The 25,191-nt window shown below is 38.5% G+C and overlaps 1 protein-coding gene across 1 annotated transcript in view; it reads right to left on the bottom strand.

Annotated features, from left to right (window-relative positions):
* Positions 1 to 7,119: 7,119 nt before the first annotated feature.
* Positions 7,120 to 25,191, bottom strand: part of LOC149822319 (chromatin remodeling ATPase BRAHMA-like) — a 61,776-nt gene continuing 43,704 nt past the window's right edge. Inside the window, exons 11-14 of the mRNA XM_089981109.1 lie at positions 23,598 to 25,145; positions 22,938 to 23,474; positions 10,518 to 10,766; positions 7,120 to 8,174 (exon numbers count right to left, since the gene is read on the bottom strand). Coding sequence (XP_089837235.1) covers positions 7,338 to 8,174; positions 10,518 to 10,766; positions 22,938 to 23,474; positions 23,598 to 25,145 — 3,171 coding nt within the window. The 3' untranslated portion in view covers positions 7,120 to 7,337. The remainder of the gene's footprint in view (positions 8,175 to 10,517; positions 10,767 to 22,937; positions 23,475 to 23,597; positions 25,146 to 25,191) is intronic.

The following is a 25,191-nucleotide window of genomic DNA, read 5'->3' as shown; positions in this document are numbered from 1 at the left end:
ATGAAATGACAAACAAATAAAGACCCTGTAATCCAAGGACATGTGAGCATTGGACTTTCATATATGAACAATGGACTACAAGAAAGTGCCACCCAAAAGCATGATGTGGATAAAAAGTTAGCATTATTTTCAGAATTTTTCTTCATCCTATGCATCCATTTAAGATAGAGTTGATCTAACTTTAATCTAGTTATATCAAGGTTTCCAGCATTCAATTGATTAAAATGGCCAAAATAACTTCAAACGTGTGGCTTTTTGAAAAAAAATAGAGTGAATCTTTTGTTTTTTTATGAAAAATAACAAATAAAAAATATTTTTCAAAAAAATAACAAATTATAGTATTAAACTCTTCACATCCTTCACCATCAACCCCTTAAGGTAGCCAGGTGTGTGGAGCATGTGGGCCTTCAATGAATAATTCACATGCTTATCTTTTTTGAATGACAAAGTAATGCAGTGAACCAAGAGGATCGTTCCTGAACCCAGCAAGAATCGGCACCCTATGGCAACTACGAAACTAAGAAAACATGAAAAATAACTAAAAAACTTTCTTAATTCATCCATTTCTCTTTTTCAGACTCTCCACAATGAATACCTATATTGAAGAGAGTAAACCCTAGAAACCATGATCCTAATATGGATCTAAAATAGATTCAATCCTAAACTATGATTCAAAGATGACCCAATAGCTATTACGGATCTGAGATAGATCCGATATGAAACAAGATCTAAACTAAATAATTACAAAATTATCAAATAATAAAAATGAATCGAAATAGACCCGTTAGTGTTTTGCTCCCGCTCCTGCATCACAAGGAACCCTCACAGAGAACCAGGACACTTTTTTTCTTTTTTGAAAAGCTAGCTGGGGTTAGGCAGATCCCTACCAGTTATACAACTAAACCATTGGATTTTGAACTTGCAACATCCAACACAAGGAGACGTGCACAAGCTGCTCCTACCATACAAGCGTAGCTCCCGTTGGTGAACCAGGACACTTAATGAGCCTGCCTCCCTGCGATGCACATGCATATCTTTTAATTCATCAATCATATCAAACTAGCATCACGGCCCAGTCAGCACCACAACCAACCAATGACCCAAGGGACCTTGACCTTTATCCGAATCAAGGATCCACATGGACATGGAATTGGATCCTCCCAGGCCCAAGCCATTTGCATTAATAGTTCATTTCACATACAACTAAATATCCCACATCTTTAACATATCAGTCCTAACCTCAAAGAAGCTCTGATTTTCTCTTGTTTTATAGAGAAGGGATGCTTTAGGGCACTTGGGATCAAGGGACCTCTTAACTGATCCCCGGTGGGACTTAGCCAATCACATGATAGCATTTTTAGTGGGGCCAGCATTCTGTTGCTGTGGAACCCGTGGTCTGCTGCCATGTGTTTGGTTGGGGGCATATAAGGGATCAGTTAAGAGATGATCAGGTTATATGTGCACCCGTCGAACAGGCAGGTGCGTGTTCGTGGGTCTGAATGAGCATCATGTATGTAAGCATGTGTGGCTCGTATTCCCATGTTTGTCAGGATCAGTTAGCGTCAGAGTCCGGTGCGGTTGCAAAGACTTAAGTACCCTTTTTACCATTTGTGCCATAAAATGATGACTCTAGAAAAGGAGCGGGTGCAAAGACTTAAGTACCCCGGAGATGGTTATTTAAGACCTAGTCTCTGCACTGCAGGATTATCCAAGAAAGGAATCCCCTCTGAAGAAGGTCATAAACATCAACCCTTTCTCTCTCCCTTTTCTTTCTGCCTCTGTGCACATCCAGCAGACGATCCTACACTGCTCCATCAAGCATCGACTGACCTGCACACTAACTGTAGCATGGTTCAAATTGATGAGTTATGGAGCCTGATTTAAAGTTTTTTCCCTTACAGGAGGGGGGTTCGGGGGTTCCCTCCGACGCAGGTCTGGGTTAGGGGGGGCCGCCCCTGGCGGGGTCTCTGAGGGGCAGCGCCCCCCAAAAGAAATTTTTTCTTATGCCTTGTATAAATTCTTTCTTTTCTTTTCCTCTTGTAACTATCGAAAAAGAGCAATAAAGTTTTTTCTTTGGGCAGTCATGGTTTTTTACTCCCTCTCAGATTTGAGGGGAGGTTCTTTCATGTAAATTTGTGTGTCGTTGTATTTTATTTGATCATTCTTGTTTATTGTTTCCTTCAGTTGTTTCTTGTTCATGGTTTTCGTAACACCATCTCCTGCCATTGGTGTCATGAAACGACGATTCTAGAAAAGGACCAAATTTCTTTTTTTTTTGCTATACGATTTATGAAAATCGCGTTGCGATTTACCTTTTTTTTTGCAACGCGATTTAGCGATATACGAAGATAGCGATTTGTGATTTTTTTTTCGTTACGCGATTTTCGTAAATCGCTACTCGATTTAGCAATTTTCCATTTTTTTCGCTACGCGATTTACGAAAATCGAGCAGCGATTTGCTATTTATTTATTTAGTTCGCTAAGCGATTTTCGTAAATTTCTACTCGATTTAGCGATTTGCCGTTTTTTTTTTGCTATGCGATTTTCGTAAATCGTTACTCGATAGCAATTTTTCATTTTTTTTGCTACATGATTTTCGTAAATCGCTACTATGTGTAAATCGTAAATCGCGGTGCCGAACTCCGCCCTCTTGAGCACGATCTTCATCGTGATCAGGCTGTAGTCGTCAGCCGTCCCAATGGCAGTCTTGAGGTTCATGATGGGAAAACTAGAGAGGAACGTGTCATTCTCGACGTTGGCAGGGAGGTGGGTCTTGTTGGAGAGCACGACACCGGAGGTCGAGATGAGGACCTCGCGGTGCCAGAACCCAACGAATGGTTGTCAGAACTTGAGGGTGCGAATGCCCGTGTTGAGCAACGTCAGGGTGGTCTGGAAGGCATAGCCCTGATCGAAAGTATTGCTGACGTAGGGGTAGATGCGCCAGTTTGCTCACCTGAAGGCCATACTGGAGGAAAATTCCGTTGTAGGTGTCCCTCGAAGGTGGCGAAGGGGTCACCGCAGTCGATTGTCCGTTGGACGATGGCAGCATTCCGACCACTGCTAGCAGGAAGAGGACGACGATCGTCATCGGATCACCGGCTCTTTGCCTCCCTTAATTTCTTCTCTAGAGAGAGAGAGCGGGTTTTACAGTGTTTCACGAAGAAGGAAGAAGAAGAAGATGACGATGGAAAGTTCAAACGAAAAAAAAAGAGAGAGTGCTTCAGGTTTGTTTCGCAGAGTCTGAACGTGTATTTTCGTAAATAGCTACGATAGGACATTTTCGTCAAACTTATATCTACCTTTTTTATTTGTTATTTTATTATAAAGTCATCGTGGGTAACATTGGCATATGAATTATCGCGGGTCCCAAGATATTCCTCCTTACACATTGGAACACGTGATATTGTCTTCGGTGGAGAACAGACAACACCCTCCCGTTAAGAGATCCCTGGAGGGATCCCTCTAGGCTTTAGGGTTTGTTAGAGTAAAGAAGCATGTTTGTCAGCAAATGGTATCTTCCTTTTTTAGGGCCCAAATATAGCTTTTGCATTCATTTAATATATGAGGATTTTATGCAGATCAGTCCCCAGCATCCACTTTGTGTAGGCAGAGGAACTTAGGCAAAATTCAAAATTATAGTGAATGCTTCATATCTTTGAATATTACTAACAACTGTATCGTTCTAGATGTGGAGTCACAAGTTGTGCAGGGTGCAAATGGATCGGCTTTGTTGGCATCCAATCCAAATCCGATACTTTATCTCTGGATATGGATCATTAAAGTGAGATCCAAAATCATATTCAGATTTACACATTCAAATCATTTTCGGGCTCGGATCAGATATGGATCATGCTTTATATCATATTTATGTTCAGAGTCAGATTACATTTGTTTGCACATTTACATTAGGAAACCTTGATTTGAGTCTTCTTTGACCAGATTCAGTATCGCCATATATTTTAGAACCAGATTCAATCTTATTCAGATTCAGATTTGTGTCAAGCAGGATCTGGCCTGCATCTCGTTTGCAGCCCTAGAGTTTTTTTTTATGATGAAGAACCCTTGCCGAAGCGAGGAAAACACTGGATGGTGCCCACAACCACACTGCCTTACATGACCCACCTCTGAAAGCTACTGGCACACTTGTGCGCCAGCGGAGTTTTTGCAGCCCTAGAGTTGTGTTAATCCAATCGAAATACTAGGTCTCTAAGAGATTCTAAACTTCAACTTGCCTTCTCTATGAAAGCTTTTTAGCCTCCAATTTTAACCTTCTGTAGAACAGAAGTGAGGGTAAAAGATGAATTTAGATTGATCAGTAAGTTGGTCAGATCCAGATTCATTCCTCTTGTTCAGATCCAAGACTGATAAATCAAAGGTGCCTTTTTAAAATTTTCCAAAACATGTGTATTTTTTATTAATGTCGAAACTTTAGGGGTGTGTTTAAAAAAAAAATTATGACGAGTAACCCTTGCCAGGAACCGGATCAATTAATGGGCAGTCTATTGCTTCCACTACCTATTTTCATTATATCTTTTGTAGAAAACCCTTTGCATTGCAGGTTTTACTAATGTCACTTGATTTTTGGCACTCGTCAAGGTTGAATCTAGGCACTTATCAGCAACCTTGGATCAAACCAATTTCACAAATCTCAATATGGCAATTTTGTCATCAAAGGAAATCTACCATAAAATCTAACAAATGTTTTGTTTTTGGAAAACATATAAGGAAATGTCGTTTATACAAAATTTAGAATTAGAAATTATACATAAAAAACATAGTTTTCTTATTGTGTTCAGATTTTAATAAAATAAAAAATTTACTTTCATTTTTATCCGCAAAATATCAAAAGCACTAAATAACATGCTGGAAGACTTACAAAGGAAAAAATAAAATATAAGAATTTAATTTCTAACAATATTGAATATTTTAAAGGACTGGTTGTCACTATGCATTGTGGATACATTTTGAACCCTTGCTCATATTTGGAGCTTATCTTTGCAGATATCGATCCTTCATGTCACAGAGATACTCCAAGTAACGTACCCTCAATATCGGATCCACATATTATTTTAATAGAAAATGCATAAAAAATGGCATATCCTGACCCTCGTGGTCGGATCCACTTATATTATTTTTTTAATAAATATACATAAAATGATGGCACACCTTGTGTGCTTTTTAGCCGTGTCCTTGTGACATTCCTTACCCAACTATCCAGTAGAAAGTTAAAGTTGAAAGCAATATCTACTCAATTTGACCTTGCATATGTATACACCACAGCTTGTTTAATAAAACATGATTTGTATCTAATTGATTTGATGTCATAATCGATTTTGTTTTTGTTAGGAATTTTTGGTCCATTGATTTTTAGAATCTTGCAAAAATCTGTTGTGAAAAGAACAGGTGCAGTATGATTGCACAAATATTATTTGTGCATTAATCTCCTAATTACCATCCACCATCTTGGGGACAGGGGACCCAAGACGGAGGGCGATCAGGTGCTTAATGCACAATTTTTTGTGCAATCATATTGTACCCGAACCAGACTCAAACCTGTTGGGCTTGTGAATGTCACCACGTCACGATCATTGCCGCAAGGTTGAAGCTGGATGTACTCGCTGGTGGGCAGGGAGGACCTCAAAGGTTTTATCAACCTGAGGTCAGCCAATGTGCCATCAGTGATACTTTTGTTCCCTTGGATTATCTATAAAAAGAAAAGACGTCAATTTTCCTTAATTTAGTGCATGTATTTCATAGAAAATTATGGAGTTCATATCTTGTCATCAAATCCACAAAAACATTCAAAGCAAACATTAGAAGACTAATGGGGGCTATTAGACGTGGTGGGACTACCGACAGTAGCAAAGATAATCTCTATATTATGTAGACCTACAGATCAAAGAAAGTCATCACTTTATGATGACAACCACATTTACTATTTATTCACATTGAGCAAACAAATTAAGATGGTAAGCAACAGGAAAATTCTTCAAAGTTTTATAGTAGTAATGCATGTGTTGGTATAAGAATCTCAAAGTAGCATACTCTGACAGAATGACAGAAAGTTTTAAGCTTTCAAGCATCAGATCATACTGTGTGCAACCGATCATCAGTTACATTCAAACATCAAGTGAAATGTGCGGTTGGGTGGGGAGTGAATTGAGCCAATTTATATATACAGTATGACAATATGCTATCCGGTAGGAGCCATAAAGCCGTATAAGCAAATAATTCAACACAATCAGTCAAAATTCACTGCAGTACAATCCAAACATGAAAACCGCAATGTGAGATGAATCAGAATTTGGACTTTGCAAACTGTCTTACCCATGACAACACCCCATAACATTGATGGCACTCAAAGAGCATAAGCGAGACAAGCAGCCAACATGATCTCCGGACCACTAGCATCCATGAAAGCACTTGACCTTGTGAAAGGTAATCCTTGCAACCACAACTAATGGGCAAATAACCCCATAAACATCATAGGGAGACAACGGTGCCCTTGTTGACACTGTTTTGTTGATATTTGTAACTATGCTTCCTGCAGTCCACAAGGTTAAGACACAACCAGTGTGGTGCTTGGAACCATGTCCTACAGCAGATTTGCTCAACATTTTTTTTTCATGAGCAAGCAAGGAGATAACTGCCGTCGGATTTGAAGCCAAGACCCCTCAGTTATGATAGCACAACCAAACCATCAGATAACTGTCATTCAACCCCGAACTAGCTCAACTTCAGTTAGACAGTTGCCCCCAAAATTCATCGGTGCTCATGCTCACTTGAAATGTGTTGAAACATTGGGACCGCCCCCTGTGCCTTTCTGTCAATGGCCCCAAGCAAGGGGTGCTTATGCATATCCATGGCAGCAGTTGGAACCTAGAGTTTTGACAGTAGATATAGCAGCAGTTACCCCTATGAAGAAGTGCACCTCAAGTCTCAAAGGCCACCTAACAAAACTCTCTGTGTGTGTGTGTGTGTGTGTGTGTGTGTGTGTGTGTGTGTGTGTGTGTGTGTGTGTGCAACTCCTGCACGATATACCCCGCATGCCCGAGAACGAGCAAGGGACAATATTATTCTTTTAATGTCATAAGCTGCACGAAGATATACAGATTGAAATTGGAGCTCGATAACACAAGCATTAAACTAAGAAGACTTCTGCACGTAAATTTACACAAATGCCTGCTCCATGCATGGATTAATAAGCACACTCATGAATAATAGGAAACCACCTACCATCAGAGGCTTCAATCAGAAGAAAAAAGGACTACTGCTACAATGGATTAGACCTACTTCTACAAAGCCTATAAGGGGCAACTTTCATTATATACACAAAATCATATGTGGCTGGGTCTTCTTTTACCAGCATCTGTTCTCAGTCTCTTCACAGGCCTGGCCCACTGCGCCTCTTTCACTCCTGATCCGCTGCTTTTCCCACCACCATTGCCAGCGCTAGGAGATGGAGACTGAAGCCACCCATGAAGCCGTCGTGTCTGCTGGGGAGGAGTGGGGGACATGGGTGACACATCCTTCTGGACCGGAAACCTGGCAATGGGGGACATGGGTGACACATTCTTCTGGACTGGAAGTCTGGCAGTGGGGGACATTGGTGACACATCCTTCTGGACTAGAAGCCTGCCAGTAGGGGACATGGGTGACACATCCTTCTGGACTGGAAGCCTGGCAGGACGACTTGTATCGGGTGGAGGAGCCATGTGAACCACCCTGGCCTTGATGGCTGGCTTGTCCCTGTCTTTCCTCTTCTTCTTACAAACCACCAGATCACCCGGATGAGTCAACACATCCATATCATCAGATATGCCCCTCTCTCGACTGCTGCTGCCGAGCCTGGAATCTTTCTGAAGCTTAGGCATGGGTGTTCCATCTGGAACGTTGTCATCAACAGCAGGCATGGATGCATGGACCAGTCTAGAACCCTGGTCAGGATCAACATCATCTAAAGGCTTCTGCATCCTGCCTTGGGCGATCTGTCTTGGAGACATGCAAGCAGAAGCCCCTGGGCCTTGACTGATCTGTCTAGGAGATGCAGAAGCAGAAGCCCCTGGGCCAGTGAATAAAACCAGACTTCTTGCTTCTCTGAAATCAATGTCTGGAAAAGCAGCTTTCATGGAACCGAAGAAGAGGTCAAGTACTTTTCTTACATCAGATTTTACCTGCAAGTTTACAAAGTATACAATTTCTTATAACGAAAAGAAGTGCAGATACCATATATATATATATATATATATATATATATATATATATATATATATATATATATATATATATATATATACAGGATAAGTCTTTGGGGTGGATGTGCATACAGTATCAATGAGTTGAAACTCATAGGTGCAAGTTGTTTTGACTCAATCCAAGCTTCTAGATGTGTTCAGTATAGTCAATTTGCTAGAGATTCAATCGTGCTTTCTCAACAAAAAATACCTTTTTTAAGTCGTCATAAACTTAGTGCATTTATGACCATCGATTTTTGAATCACCAAAACAACCTGCACATACACCAGACTCCGGATTTGAAAGTCGATCACCAGCAAATAGACCATGTAGATCATATCTGTAAGGTTATTATGATTCACTTGACAAAACACAAGCAATAAGATACTCATCTTATTGACCGAATGCACATCTGCACCAGATACATATATATATATATATATGAAATAGGGCCTAATATGCATATATAGAAAAAGAGAGAGAGTAACCCGTATCATCAAACACATAAACATCAGACGAAGCGTCGTCGTTGACTGTGCGTGATCAAACAGCGACGATTTGTCATTTTTTTGTTAATTTTGACCGCCGCTAAATCTCTGGGCAGAAAAATGAGAATTAGCAGTAGTTCAAAAACCGCCGCTAATTGTCATTTTTTCAAAAAACAAAAGAATGTGTGGCATTATGCCGCGTGCTGGACCAAGTTCAAAGGAAAACACGTTAGAACATACGGGTATATATATATATATATATATATATAGAGAGAGAGAGAGAGAGAGAACGAGTGAGGGGTAGGTGCCTAACTGAATGGACACACGTTGAGCATACATCATGTGTGTGTGATGGACACTCAGCATACATTCAGGTTTTAAAAAAACTTTTAGCAGCGCTTTTGAAGCGCCACTAAAAGTCTGGGCAGAAAATACACTTTTAGCGGCGCTTCAAAAGTGCCACTACAAAGTGATTTACACGTGTTAAAAGACCTTTAGTGGCGCTTCAAAGAAACACTAAAGGTCTGAGCGGAAAAATAGTCTTAGTGGCACTGCGAAAGGCTATTTTTAATGTGCACATGTGCTGAGAGTCCATCCTGTGCGTGCAATGAACGCTCAAAGTGTGTCCATACAGTTAGGCACTATATATATATATCAGGCGGATTTGCATAAAACACCCTGGAAGTTCTTCTCCACTCCCTATCCGCCTTTCATTAGAATCCTATCAGAGCACATTCACGCTTAGGTGTGAACAGACAAAGAACAGTGTATTTGGGGCTGGGAGGGGTTTCTTTCTTTTTTTCTTCCCCCCCAAATCTGACCATATAAATGTAACCTACATGTTTGATTTTATAGGAATTAACTCTTGTATCACCTGATTTTGATATGTGGTGGTTTGAAAATCAATGGTCCAAAATTATTTATGAATATTTGTATCAAAAAATCATGTTTATGTGTTAAAAAAAACATGGTCCAAGTGTTGATTCCTGGCAAATCAATATATATATATATATACATATAGATATATATATATATATATAGAGAGAGAGAGAGAGAAACAATTAAACAACCTTGTCCACAACAGACAGAACAACCTCAACCAAGTACCTAGGAGTTACAAAAGATCCATTAGCCAGGAGCCAGGAACCAGTCCAACGTGGTAAAATGTTGCACCAGATCTATAATCCAAAGCCACCCTCTGGTGTAGATCAAGACTGGGTAGGACTTGGGACCAAGCAGACCATGTCTGTAACTAGGGTGACAAGAATCAAGCACTGGTAATAATGCGAGGAAACAGATTTTATCATGGAGACTGACTGGATGCATAAACACAATGCAAAGACACAATGCAAAGACGGTCAAATGTCTTGCTTCGACAAAACGAGTGACCAAAGAAAGCTAATTTTAGATTCATGAACTCAGGAAGTGAAAAGACCTGCACCAAGAGCCACGAATATTTTCTCTGCTTTTTCAAAATAGTCAGTAACCTAGAAAGTGGGGACACAGGTAGTCAACAAAATATGGCAATGAAAGTTCCGCTGGGGACATCAAACCCTTCACAGTACTTGCAGGTGTTGATGCACATTAGTAAGGCTATTTATATCTGTGGATTCAAGAGTCTTTGAGAGTCCCATGTCAAATCAAGTGGTTAATGAACTTGAAAACAATTCAATTAAACATTCACAAAGAACTTATAATCCTTCAACTATTGAAAGTAGAAAAGCAAGTTGTAGCTAAAAGGTGTTTTCGCAGAGAATGCAATGCAAGTGCAATAATAATAAGGAACCCAATATACCTCATATGCGTAACCACAACTTTGAGCTGCATTATTAAGCATCAACTGGACCTCTGCTACAAAGTCCATTACGGTACGAAATTCAAATTTGTCCAAGCATTGATCAATTTTCCGCAGATCAAAGATATTGGCTGAACCTCGTAGATGACCAGTTCTTTCGCTTCTTTTCAGGAAATCAGTTAATATAGGTGCAAACAAATGACCCTCTTTATCTATTGCTCTTTGTAGCTTGCTGAGAACACTCTTGCACTGTAAAAAGAAACATAGAAGATGCCATTGAATGGTTCCTTGTCTACAATAATAAGGAACACGTTTGCAAGATTAATAATTAAATATGATGAAACAGTTGCTTACATATGTAAATGAAAAATGGCAGGATAAGCAACATGGTAACAAAAAGACTAAATCATAATCACCAATGAATCATGTAGACATAACAAATAATCTTTGCACATTCACAGCATGACACACAGCTTGGCAACAAGCAACCAGATAGAACCCAGTGACAGACATTAAGCCATTTATTCATTTTTAAAACAACAAAGCATTCATGAATGATGCTAATTTAAGGATTGTTTTGCTTATCTACTAGATTAAGAGCAACTTCATATATGCTGTGGAGTAGCACCAGTAGCAAGGTTAAAGATCAGACATCTCAAACAAGAATCGGCAACAAGAGCACTTCCAAGTTAAACCGCAATTAACAAAAAAGAACCAACAGTAGTAATATGTGCCTCAGGCCTTCAGATACCCAATGAGGATCAGAATAGCCCAAACCCAAAGATCACCAGCATAAATACAAGTCCAAGCTTTTCATCTCAATTTGTGACATTATTCATTTCCCTCCTATCATGACATTTATAGAAAAAGCATTAAATTATTCTGTGATGCATTATCATTAAACTGAATATAAGTAGATGTTGAAGAGAAATCTGCTGAAGAAGATAAAAAGTGCTCGTGTTAAAACAGATAATGGGTCCATGGAACAACATCTAGGCAGAGAAGAATAGAACTCACAAGCTCATCAGACTAGAAAAAAGGAGAAAAAGTCAATGAGGGAGAAAAGAATTGAACTTTTCAACCTCTTGCATATAAACCATGTATAATTACCAATGTTGCCAGTATCGTACCATATTGTACGGTACGATACATATTGTTACTATGGGAAATAATGATACAATACACTTGTTGTATCGCAATACGGTTGTGTATCGTATCTATCGTACAATACACCTTCAACGCACTTTAAAAGGAACGAAACATTTTTTTTGGGGGGGTTTAAAGACCTCTTGAGGGTCGACTCCCTCATTTGTATAGAGGCTATTAGAGGGGTATCCATGCACCTTATGAGTCGTGAGAAAGATATGGGGGGCGATCCATGTGCAAGAGAGAGGGTTTTTGCGGTTTGCACTAGTAAGAGTGCATTTTCACCATTTTTTCATTCAAGTGGATTAAGGTAAAAAATATCTATTATGAATAAAATTACAAAATTATCCTAAAAAAATCTTGCAACCCCCTGCCAACTTACTGCAAAGTTGGATCCACAAAAATTAGAAATTTATATCAAGGTAAAAATCAGGCTCCACATTCCAACAAAGATGGCATCAAATGATCTAGCATGGCAATGGGGGCACTCAAGTAATGAGTGGAAACCGATAGAAAATCAAGTGCAACTATTGCCATAATATTTGTATTTATGTAATATGAAAGTATGAGTCTTGTGGCATATTTTTAATCGCAAGATATTTAATATTTTGCATTGTTCTTGTGAGATAGTTGATGTTTGATGATGTCTCATGCAGATCATAGAGACATAAATTCTTTACATGTGATTTTATGATTGTATTTTGTTCAATTCATCATTGTTTCATGTCTTATGATTTTTTTAGATTTTTTGCTATTTTTTTATTTTTCATGATTTTTTTAAAAAAATTGAAATTTTTTTATTAAAGATTTACATTTTTTTACGATATGATATGTATCTTATTTTGGGCCCGACCGATACGGGTAACGATATGATACTTACAACCTTGATAATTACCAACCTCTCTACACATTGGCATGTGATATATATCTTACAAAGATATTGTACTTTAACTTTAGAAGAGACTTATATTCTATCAAAATATATGAGCTTACCTAAGCCAAGTGGAGTTTAGATCAGCTTACTAAACAAGATAAGCTCGCAAACTACCTTCATCAGGCTAAACACAAGCCTTAACAAGTACACTGCCAAGCCAAATCAGGCCAAGTTATAAGCATCTTGGTTCATATACCAGCCCCACCTACACTACAAGTACATCCCTGCTACTTAGCCTACACGTACACCTATCCTGCACAGCAAGCTGGAACAGGTTTGAGGAGAAATGTAACGCCCCAAAATCCCGAACTTGTAACTTTTTAGAAAAAATTTGAGTACTTTGAAATCAATCCTTTTTTAGAGTTTAAAATGATAGTTCAGCAGAAAATGGTGTTTGAAATAATAACTCAACGAACCTTGGGCGCATTACAGGCGAACCTTCTTTTACACAATAGATTTGTATCTCCATATAAGCATTGAAACCACATAGATTTAAAACAAAATTTTTGATAATTTAAAGTTTATAGAAAAGAAGAATTTTCAAAAGAAACCCTTATGCAAAATTACAAAACATGAAACGAGAAAGAATGGGATTGTGATATCATCACGTCATCGAGCCATCGCCTCTCGTACCAACCTAATCATCACTTGAACCCCAATAAAACAGGTCAGACTTATTAAAATCTGGTAGGTGCATAGATATCGAAATTCAGAACAAGACTAACATATATGTTGTTCCTTTAACGATGTGCAATTTAGAATAAGCAAAATGAGCATCTTAATCTTGTTTCGATAATTACCTGTCCTGAGAGTACGCACAGGAAAAACGTAGAAACAACTGAAACTACCCAGGGGTTTTGTTATTCCATGTATTTTAATACCTCGGGCAACTAGCTAAGTCCGCGCCTAAGGGGACGGACAATGACCGAGAGAGAATTTCCTAGAGGTCACTTGTTCAAGGAAATACATCCATACTTCTGCAGAAGTTATTGGGATATACCACCTAGGATAATTTTTTGTAAGCCAGTCCCTTAACTCTGATAACCAGGGATACTAAGTCATTGCTAATCGAGGAATGTAGTTGTTAACAACCTGTCTATCGAAAGTTTTGTACCATCATAAACTCTCTCTTGACAGAACCAAAGAGACAAATAGGTATGTCACGTTCTATTTTAATTGACGACCCATTCTACATACTTCGGCCTTTCAAACCAAATCGAGCATCTTGTCTTTGAAGGCGATCATCACCATTTATCTGATTTTTTTTTTACTCATCGTGCATTTTCACGCTACGAGGTTACCATAAATCTCTCATCCAATTATCATAGTGCTAACATGTCGTGCATGTCTGATAGTACCACTACGATGAGAGGGATATCGGTTTCTCAAAAAGAAACCTCAACATCATTTAGAAATTTCAAAGTCCCGTGATTTAAGCCAGAAATATCTGAGTCATTTTTTATACCAAAACAAATGACCGAACGTACGTACCACTTAGGGCTACGTAGTCGTAGCTTTTTCGTTATACAGGTTTGAGAGAAAGACTCGATTGTGAATACGCAAACCCCAAATACTTGTTTTGATTTTCGAAACAACGAATAATACGAGCTTTGAAATCTCGCATGTGAAAACCTTTTAAAAATAGAGACTTGGCGAAGATACGCAAATCTGCATCTTTAAATATACGCATAATCTCAAGTAGGCAGGAGTACATATACTGTATAAAATCATATATATATATATATATATATATATATATATATAATACATATATAGTAAAGCGTAAGCATGTGCACATTGCAGCGCATCGACAAAGTAAATGACATAAAGCAAGGCCCGATGTGCAAAACCACACATCGAGCTAAATAAACAGAGTAAGAGACGCACGATGTACAAAACCGTACATTGGCTAAATAAATTGAGTAAGCAATGCACAATGCATGAAACCGTACATTGGCTAAATAAATTGTGTAAGCAGTGCTTGATGTACCAAACTGTACATCGGCTAAATAAATTGCGTAAGCAATAACCTGTGCACATAATAATGCGGCGGCAAAGTAAATAACATAATTTTAAATGAACAAGAATACGCAAAATTGCGCCTTTGAGTTAAAAGCATATATATATATATATATATATATAAGTTAGAAGTATTGCATCATTTGTTCTCGTATACAAGTTTTTCCTACCTCAAAAATGTTTGAACTTGCTGACGATTCCGAGCGTAAGTTTTTAAGGGCTTGTGCCTTGCTAAGCGTGTCTCGTCCGTTGCGCCGATGTAGTGTGTTAAAAGATATTTGATCATGTTGCGAAAAAGAACGATGCAACAAACTTAATTTAACAAAATAAGCAATGTTTGTGTCGTAGGGATCAAACCTGAACCTAATTCGCAATGTTTGTGTCAGGGCCGAGCAGGGATCCTGGTGGGGATCGGGGAACTTCGGTGAGGATGGGTCAAGTTGTGCTCCGGTGTGGGAGAAACAAGGAAAACGTCGGGGGAGGGTTCGGGTTTTGTAAAAAGACCCCCCCCCCCCTGCCCCGCCCCACCCTGTGGGGGTTTAAATAGACTTAGGGGAGGGGGGGTCAACCCGGATCCGGGATCCAAAACATTTTTTTAAGTCACAAGTATTACAAGAAAGGGATTTCCTTACCACTTAACACCAACTAGAAGTACGACCTCTAGTTACCTTATATAAAACTAGGCAAATCTAACAGACCAAGATTTAGATTAGAAAGATCATAGAAGCCAAAACAGGAATAACTTACTTTCCTTGCCCTTCCCTGACCTAGATTCCATCAGGTTCCAACACAAACAAATACTGCTCCAGTCACCTTATACAAAACTAGGGAAATCTAACAGACCAAGTACACTTTTAAGATCATAGAAGGCTCTATCTAGTCAGAATTCATAACATGAACCATCTGACATCTTCGAAGATGCTTGCACTTGACTAAGATATCCATGAAAAAAAGCATTCTGCACCTTCACCCAGAAAAACTGCTGACATTGTGGAGTATGAAACTCGCAACTAGATAACATGCAACTTATTGAGAACTGTGTAATACAGTGTTTTATATTTTTGTGAAATATCTTTTGTATTAGGTCTTACTGTACATTACCTAATACTAGGGGGTATTTTAGTCTTTTCTCCATTATTTGTTGTACCTAAAGGGGTCGACCCTTTTTATGTAAAGGAGGCAAGCCCTCTCGAATATGGAAGATATCGAAAGCATATGTGCTTCTTCTCTCCTTTTTGGTATTCTTACAAACCCTAGCTTCTCTCCCTCTTTATTCACACATATTCTAATATGGTATCAGAGCTTGGAAGTGCACTGGTCATCGGAGAGGAGAGATTGAAGACACAGTCTTGTACCTGCACTGACATCATCATCTGAGGAAAGTGTCTCAGCAAACCCAGGTTTGTTTAATCTGAGTTGGGGTTCTGGTAGAGGCAGGTTTTAAGAGTTCTACAAAGCAAAGCTCAGTCAATTTGGTAAACTTTCGGATTTACTGTGATTTTTGGAATATTTTCTCAGTTTGCAGAGAAAACTTGACCAGATTTCGAAAATCAGGAGAATCTGACCAGATTTTTGGTATTTAGTGACTGGGTTTGTTTCTGTTAGCATCGTTTTTTGTCTAGAAGGCTGCTGAAACCAGTCTCTTGGCAATAGTTGGAGTATACTGTGAGATTTGTTGAATCTTGCTCATGGGCTAGCAGGTGGTACCTCTTTTTTTATGGTTTCATTGTGTAGTTGGTATTGGGTAGCAGTATTACTGGTGAATACAGCTTTGGCAAGTAGTGTGAGTCTGGGTACTGTTTTTTTGGTTGTGTGACTCACTTGTGGGTGAGTATAGTGGGTTATTACTTGATTTGCTGAATGTCTGTATCCAGATCTGAATATCCTTGTGGGTTTTGACTAGCACGTTGGGCATTGTGCTCGTTTTATGGTTGGCTGAGACAAGCACTATAAGTTTTTTTTTGTTGAAGGAAGTTAGTAAGGATTTGGTTTATATTGTTGGTTGTTGTGGTTAGATGATAAATAGAATTTGCAGATATCGGTATTGCGATTTTGGTGTCTGTGCGTAGCTACTATATTGCAGTATGGGGTTTCTGTGAGGTATAGAGAAAGAGAAGGAATTCAAATAATCAGTAAAGTTGAATGGAACTAATTATGCATATTGGGCTGATTTCTTGGAAGCAAAGGTTGTTGAGAAAGGTTTGGGAGGCTACTTGAATGGCTCAAAGGTAAAACCCAAGGTCTCTGGTGAGGGTTTTGATAAGTCTATAGAGGAGTGGGTCATGAACAATGCAAGAGTCAAAGCATGGATTCTCGTGTTCGTAGAACCGAGAATTGCTATGAATATTTCTAAATTTCATGAGGCAAAAGAAGCTTGGGCATACCTCAAGGAAGTCTATAGACAAGAGAATTGGGCAAAGCATTATCAACTCACTCAAGAGTTGACAGTATGCGTCAAGGAAACAAATCCATTGAAGAATTCTATTCAGACATGCAGAGAACCTGGGACGTTCTTGCACTTATGGAGGGCTAGAAGAAATGTGAGAAATGTACAAAGTATGTGTCTTGTACATCATGCCCACTGATAGAGTTATTGAGTTTCTCATAGCTCTTATACCAGAATTTGATGAAACGAGGAGTGGCATTTTGCATCGCTCCTACTTACCATATTTAACTCAAGTTATTGCACAATTAATTGCACAAGAGACAAATATGAAGTCTCTTGGATCATATCCATCTGGGATAATGTCATGGCTGTATTTAGGCAAATGGGTGGTAGATTCGGTGGAAGAGGTGGTGGTAGGATTGAGGGATAAGGAGATTTGGGATTTGTTAGAAGATGCGACCTTAGCTCTTTTCAGTGTCACTATTGTAAGAAATTTAGGTAAGAAAAAGAAAGGTGGAGCATATGTAGTTCCTTCTGAGAGTGATTATGTAATGTACAAGGATGAGCAATCAGTTAGCCTATCACCTGCTATCATCGAAGTGATAGGTGGTGGGCAGCTTCAAAAGTTAGAACAAGTTTAGTATCAGATTTAGCAACTGCAGCTTCTTGCTCAATCAACCATTATTTCTTCCTCCTCTGCCGCTCTTGCATCCTCCTCTGTGGTACTGCTTTTTCAAGTATCTTAAGTCATTCTTCTGGCTGACTAATGGACTTTGGGGGCTTCATGTCATATGACACCTCATGAGTCTATCCTAGCCAACTGTCAACTCTGCAGTGGTATATTTCTCATTGCAGATGGTTCTTCTATGTTTGTCTCTAAAGTAGGTTCAATTACTTGTGATTTTTATTCTGGTAGTAAACTCAATCTCCCTCAAGTTTACTATGTTTCATCCTTTGCTATAATCTTATTTTTGTTGGTCAAATTACCAAACTTAACTGTAATTTCATTTTTTCTCATGTCGATTGTGTTGTGCAGGATCAGTTGTCAGAGAAGAAGATTGGGATTGGCCATAGAAAAGGAGATTTATACTACTTAGACTGGATTGACATGAGGAAGCAGAAGGAAGCTGGAATTGGATAAGGAGCTTCAGTTATAGATGAGTCATTTTGTAGCACCAAAGAATGAGGCATATTTTCAACTCTAGGTTTCAAAATCCAGTGCCCTCAGGAAGTTTTGGAAAATCCAAGTTAGTTGTGACAAATCATGTCAAAGATTGTGAGTTGTAAATTGACTATGAGTCAGACTTTGCCCTTAGGGTCTAGTGATAGAGAATCAGAGAGTGTTTAATCTGATACATTCAAATGTGTGGGGTCCTTCACCTGTTGTGTCAAAAGGAGGATCATATTTTGTAACTTTCATAGATGATTATACAAGATTTACATGGATAGATTTTATGAAAAATAGAAGTGACTTTTTTTTAAATCTTTAAGTGCTTTTGTGTCATGATTGAGAATCAATTTGCAGCCAAGATTAGAACTCTTTAAACTGACTCTGGTGGTGAATATATCAGTTCTATATTTGAAAGGTTTATGCAAGAAAAATGTGTGGTTCATCAAAAATCTTGTCCCTACACTCCAGAACAAAATAATGCAAATGAAAGGAATAACAGACATATCTTGGAGACAATAAGAGCTCTTCTGTTTGGATAAGTACCCAAAGTGTTCTGGGCAGATGCAGTTCAACTGAGCATTTATCAGATAAATTGTATGCCTTATGGAGTACTGAAGGGCATATCCCCTTTTCAAAAATTATATGGAAAAGCTTCAAACTATAATGTGTTGGAGGTGTTTGGTTGAATATGTTTTATCTTGTTACCTACAGAGAAGTTATCACTTAAGACTGTCAAGTGTTGCTTTCTTGGTTTCACTAATGATCAAAAATTGTATAAGTGTTATAATCCTATTGGAAGGAAAGTGTGGATATCTTGGCATGCTTTTCATGAGAATGTTATATTTTAGTCAATATGGAGAAAAGACAGAAAATGAGACTGAATTCACCTTTTTAGTTTCCTTTGAAGAAAAAGGTGAGAGAGAGAGAGAATGGAGTGTCAAAGGGAGCAAAAGGAGCATGCCTTAGCTAGAGAAAATAGGTTTGGTTAGACTTACTCTAAGCGACATGAAGATGTAATTGAAATCCCATTTTTAGATCAAGGAAAAATTTTATTGGAAGCAAATGGGTGTAAAAGGTAAAGACAGATGGGTCTGTGGAGAGGTATAAAGTGAGGTTAGTAGCTAAGGGATACAACATAAAAATGGGATTTTTTGCAGTTAGATGTCAAAAACGCATTCTTGAATGGAGATTTGCAAAAGGAAGTGTATATGAAACTACCACAAGGATGCTCAGATCCAGAAGGTAGAGTTTGCAGACTTCGCAAAGAACTATATGGACTCAAAGAAGCACCTCTCGCTTGGTTTGAGAAGTTTAGTTAAGCAGTTTTGAGCACAGTAACCATGATTCTGCTATGTTTGTATCTTCCTCTGTTCATGGAATATGCATATTGCTTCTTTATGTAGATATGATTCTCACTGGAGATGACATAAAGAAGATTGAAGAAACCAAAAGGAAACTGGCCAACATGTTTGAGATAAAAGACTTAAGAGCGTTTAAAGTATTTTCTTGGGCTTGAAATAGCTTACTCTACAAGGGGATTGTACTTGTCTCAACATAAGTATGCTACAAATTTGGTCGTGAAAGCAAGATTAGCTAATGACTTAAAAGGAGTAAATTCCCCCGTGAAAACAAATTTGAAGAAGAAGGTCACTGATGATGATGAGCTAGGAGATCACATAGTATACAGGCAATTAGTTGGGAGCCTCGTATATTTGACTATATCCAGGCCACATATAACCCATTCAGTTCCCGTAGTTAGTCAATTCATGAGTGAAAGATCAGTTCACTTGGCAGTTGTACTCAAAATCATCAGGTATGTTATAGACACTATGCACTATGGTATGTTTTTTCAGTTCACTTGGCAGTTGTACTTAAAATCATCAAGTATGTCATAGACACTGAACTATGGTATGTTTTTTTTCATCTTCTTTTTGTACAGAGTTGAGAGCCTTTTGTAATGCAGATTTTGGAGGGTCTACTAGAGATAGACTTTCCACTACAGGGTTATGTATTTTTCTTGAAAGCTCTTTGATTTCGTAGAAGAGCAAGAAACAATAGAGGGTCGCTTTGTCTACTGCAGAAGCAGAATATAGAGTTATGGCTCAAGTTGTTGCTGAGCTTATTTGGATACAATGGCTATTAAGTGAATTGGGAATTTCATGTGAAAAGAAATCTCAGTAATATTGTGACAATACGAGTGCTATTCATGTTGCCAAGAATCTGGAGTTTCATGAGTGCACCAAGCACATTAAAATAGACTGTCATTATACACGAAGGGCTTATGAAGACGGGATTATAGCTTTGGAGCATGTAAGATCAAAGAATCAGATTGCAGGTGTGTTTACGAAAAATCTTTCTCCCTCACACTTCAGTACTTTCCTTTCCAAAATTGGAATGATTCCTTTGCATCCTCCCAAGTTTGAAGGGGAGTATTGAGAACTATGTAACTCTGTAATATAATGTTTTATATTTGTGTAATAACTTTTGTATTAGGTCTTACCGTACATTACCTAATACTAGGGGGTATTTTAGTCTTTTCCCCATTCTTTATTGTACCAAAGGGGGGTTGACCCTTTTTTATGTAAAGGAAACAAGCCCTCTCAAATATGGAAGACATTGAAAGCATAAATGCTTCTCTCCTTTTTGGTATTCTTACAAACCCTAGCTTCTCTCCCTCTCTGTTCACACAGATTCTAAAACAACTAAAGTCACCATTAGCGAAAATTCCTTCAACAAAGCAACATCAACCTTAACTACACTGATTGGATTGAAACCACATCAGGGGGTAATGTGAGAGACCATCTTTGCATTCCCTCTATCATCGTAGGTGACATATCACCTCCATTAATATCAAGATTAACGAGCTTATGAGAAGTTTTGGGCTTCAGGAAATTGAAAATCAAAAGAGACCTATTAAAAGACAACAGTTGAAGAATGCAATAAAAGCTGAGACTAAGAGATCCACACCAGTGAACTAATCATACCATAATTTTCAAAGATCAATAAAGGAGGAAATATTCAATAGAAATAATCATTTACCAGTATGACAAAAAAATCAAACAGGTCAGAGGAAGCCAACCTCTTAACAACCTAACATGCAAGCAACTTTTGCTAAACTACGTAAAATAAAAACACAGGTGAAATACAAAAGATGTCCTAACTTATCACCTATTTACAACAACCCTTTAAAACTCCAAAATATAAACAAAACCACTAAAAACAGCTATTTTGTAAAACAAGTGTTGCAGGACCTAGAAAAATAAGAACTGGTCACTTTATTTAAAACATGACATCATCTAGCTGGTAAGACAGTTTTAGTGACAACATAACTGACTTTCCCATACCCCAATTTGATTGCTAATACATCACACTGATCTCCATCAGGAAACACTGTTACCAACTGCTATAGGAGCACGCACCACAAGCACAATTTTTTTACTAAAATAGACCTCGCTATGCAATATTTTCAAAACTAAAACTTCAATGAATCTCCAACTTAACTAGGCCCTACACAACCAGCCAAGACTTTCACGAAAAGCTCAGGATTGCCCTGTTAAGGCTAAGCTTGGACTTGCTTCTTTACTTGAAAACACCAAGCCAAGCCTACTACCTCTAGGCTTGTTATTTAAACGAGCTGAGCCAACACCCTGAGTTTGGGCTCAATCAAGCTTGTTAGAAAAGCTTGGCTCGGCAGAAAGCTCAGTTGAGCTTGTTTAACACAAAGAAAGCAGTTGGTATAACAGTATCCCTGTTCTCTTTGAAAAGAGAGGCTATAGGTTCAAATCCCTCTGCCGTTCACTTATTATCTAAAAGAAATATACTATTTGTGAATATATAAAGTTCAGTCAGCTCGGCTCAAGGTCTTAACGAGCCAAGCATGAGCCTAACCAAGCTCAGCTCTAACACATACGTTCAGTCTTAGCTCAAGCCCAAGCCTGATACTTAAAGCACGAAGATGAGCTCAAACAGCCCAGGCTGGGGCTCGGATTTGCTAGTGTGCAGCTCTAAACTTAACTAATTTGAATTCATATGTTTGTTATCTATCCCAGAATTAAAATGTTTTTTTTTAACAATTGAAAGTTAGGTCAAACTCTCAGGTGATATAATTAGCTTGAAAATTACATCTACAGAGGAAACGTCAATAGAGCCATGCAATAACTTGCTATTTTTGTTCGCAATAAAATAGTCCAATAATTATGCAGAATAAGTCATTGAACCCATGAAATTACAGCAGATATTGAAATCTTACATAACATATAAAACAAGAGTAATTGCACAATATTTTGGTAATAAGAAATTATCTAATAAATAAACCTTTGAATTTTGAGATAGGTCTAAAATAAGAATATAAAACAACAAACAAGAAATTAGCCACTTGTCAACTCAAGTTAAGCAATGTCAAGTTGAATATTGGTGCATAGGGACAGTGTCTATTTCTTTCCAATTTTATCAGATGTCTACAAAGAGACGGAGAGAAGGGTCTGTTGACAGGCACAACAAAACTTAATTCAAATCATCAACATAAGCATGAGCAAACCACATGAATATTTCAATCCAATCCTCTAAGCAAAACATGGGATTTAATTGAAACCATTTAAATTATCAGGCCTTCTATGCAGAAAAAGTTTCACAACCAAGACATGAAACTGGCCCTTAGAATGAAAATATTGGTTAGGCAACGACACTGGTCAAGTAAAAAGTTTCAGTCCACAGAGAACTGTACAAATCCTGATCTATAAAGAAGAGTAATGATTCAGGAGTAACCTTTCTTTGATTACTATCAGACATTTGTTTGCCAAGGAAGGAAGGACTACTCGTGCACACTGTCTTATGGTCCCAAATTTCTTTGGAGTTCTCTCCAGGATCATCCACTGAACCTGTAAAGCTATTGATCTTGGTGTTCCTTGACAGCACTTGCGAGTTTGAAGAATGTGCAGCTCTTTTAGAAAGAAACTGACGTCGCTGCCTGAAGTTCAACTCATTGAGGTCATTCTTGCTAGATACTGAATCATTGAAACCCTCAACCTCTAGATCAGTCCTTAATGGTGCTTCAAAATTATGGGTTGCATGGTTTGATAATTTAGATGCATTTCCATGAAGGAATGCTTTCTCGCTAGAGGATTTTTCGTCATGTTTTTCTGAAGAGCATTGAGGGCGAAGACGGATACTGCGCTTCCGCTTTATCTTGGGCTGTAAAACCTGCTCGTCTTCACAATCATCTCGATCATGAATCCAACTTCCAGATTGTTGGAGATCCGTGTTAAAATCCGCTGCAATCTCACCTTCCTCTAGCTCTACAGGCTGAAATAAAGAAACAATTTTAAGAAAAGAAAAATTAAAAAGAGGATATGGAAGAAAGAAATCATGCACACAGAAATACAATTAAGAATAATAAATGTTCATGAGGGAAAAACAACTACATACCACACACTTAGATAGTGATCCAGGTCTCGCATCTAATGCAGAAAGGGACCCAAACTTCTGAGAAGAAACAGCAGGAGCCATAGTTTGGGTCACCTTACAACTTTCAGAAGAAGAACCAGATGAAACTGCTTCTTCCAATGTCCTGTCATTTCTAGTGACTTCCTCTCCATCACATTCAGTTTGTAGATCCTCTTCATATTGATGTTTGTTACTCAATGGATCACCTAATTCTCGACTGAAATCTTCATCTTCAAATCCCCCAATTTCCTCCTCCTCGTCGTATCCATTCTTATCCTCTGAACTTGCATCATTGTCTTCCCCATCATCCAGCTCTCTACAAGCAAGCTTCTTAGAATTTGATGACCCCTTCGGCCGCCCTCTTTTCCTGACAACCTTAGGAGAAGCAGATCCTTCTTCCTCAGGTTCTATACTCATGTTTCCAATCAAGCCATTTTTTGGTGCCTTTTTCGAAAGAGCGGCAATAACAGCACTTACATCTCTAGAAGTGGCACGAAGCCAGTTTGGAACCTCATCAAACTTTATCATATCTCTTGTCCAATCTAATTCATCATCCATTCGATCAAACAGCTCAATCTCTTCTTCACTTCGAGCAATCATACGATTTACCACCTGCAGTGAAGGTACATCATGCACAGTTTCTTGATATCTTTCCTCATCACGCAATAGCAGCTCTAGCGTCATGCGTCTTTCTTCCTGAGTTGTCCTCTGATCAAAACGCCCAGCATTTATAACCTCATCTGCCATATCAATCTTGTATTGCTGGATATTGTTGCGAACAAGACTCTCTATTGAGCCCATATATCGATCTTTACCAGCAAGATCATCCTCTAGGTCCACTGCAGCTCCACTTCTGAAGTCATCTTCCTTCTGGTAACTAGATATAGAATCAACAACTGCTTCCATATATATAACTCTCACCTCTCTCTTCTGACCAATGCGATGGGCCCTAGCTACAGCTTGTTCCTCATTTTTAGGATTTGCATCAGGGTCATAGATGACAACTGTATCAGCAGATTGAAGATTTAAGCCTCTACCAGCAGCACGAATACTGAGCAGAAAGATAAAGCAATCTGTATCAGGACTATTGAAGTCCACAATAGCAGACTCTCGATCCTCAAGGCTAGTTGACCCATCAATTCGCCTGTAAACTAGCCGTCTCCATTGCAGATAATCCTCTAATATATCAAGAAGCTTTGTCATTGTACTAAACAGAAGCACACGATGCCCTGTTCTGTAAAGCTTTATAAGAATCCTATCCAGCATCCAAAGCTTTCCACATGATCTTACAAGGTAATCCTTTGAATAGTATGTCAAATAAGGGTAACATAATAATGGATGATTGCATACTTTGTGCAACTCCATGCATCTATTTTGAAGAGGAACATACTGCCTTACTTGGCGATTTGGATTCCTAGCAACTCTTGTCAACTCTTCCTGGGGATCAGCTTTTTTACTTCCAGTAGCTTTAATCCAGTCATAGATGGCACTTTGAACAGCTGACATTCTACACCTCAGAACGATAGGAACCTGTAATTCACATAATATGAGTACTGATCATGCTGCAGTATGATAG

This window comes from Nuphar pumila, chromosome 11 (genome assembly GCF_984573655.1).
Source record: "Nuphar pumila chromosome 11, dmNupPumi1.hap1.1, whole genome shotgun sequence".
Lineage (NCBI taxonomy): Eukaryota > Viridiplantae > Streptophyta > Magnoliopsida > Nymphaeales > Nymphaeaceae > Nuphar > Nuphar pumila.
The sequence above is the reverse complement of the archived record's forward strand: the minus strand, read 5'-3'. Positions and strand labels throughout refer to the sequence as shown.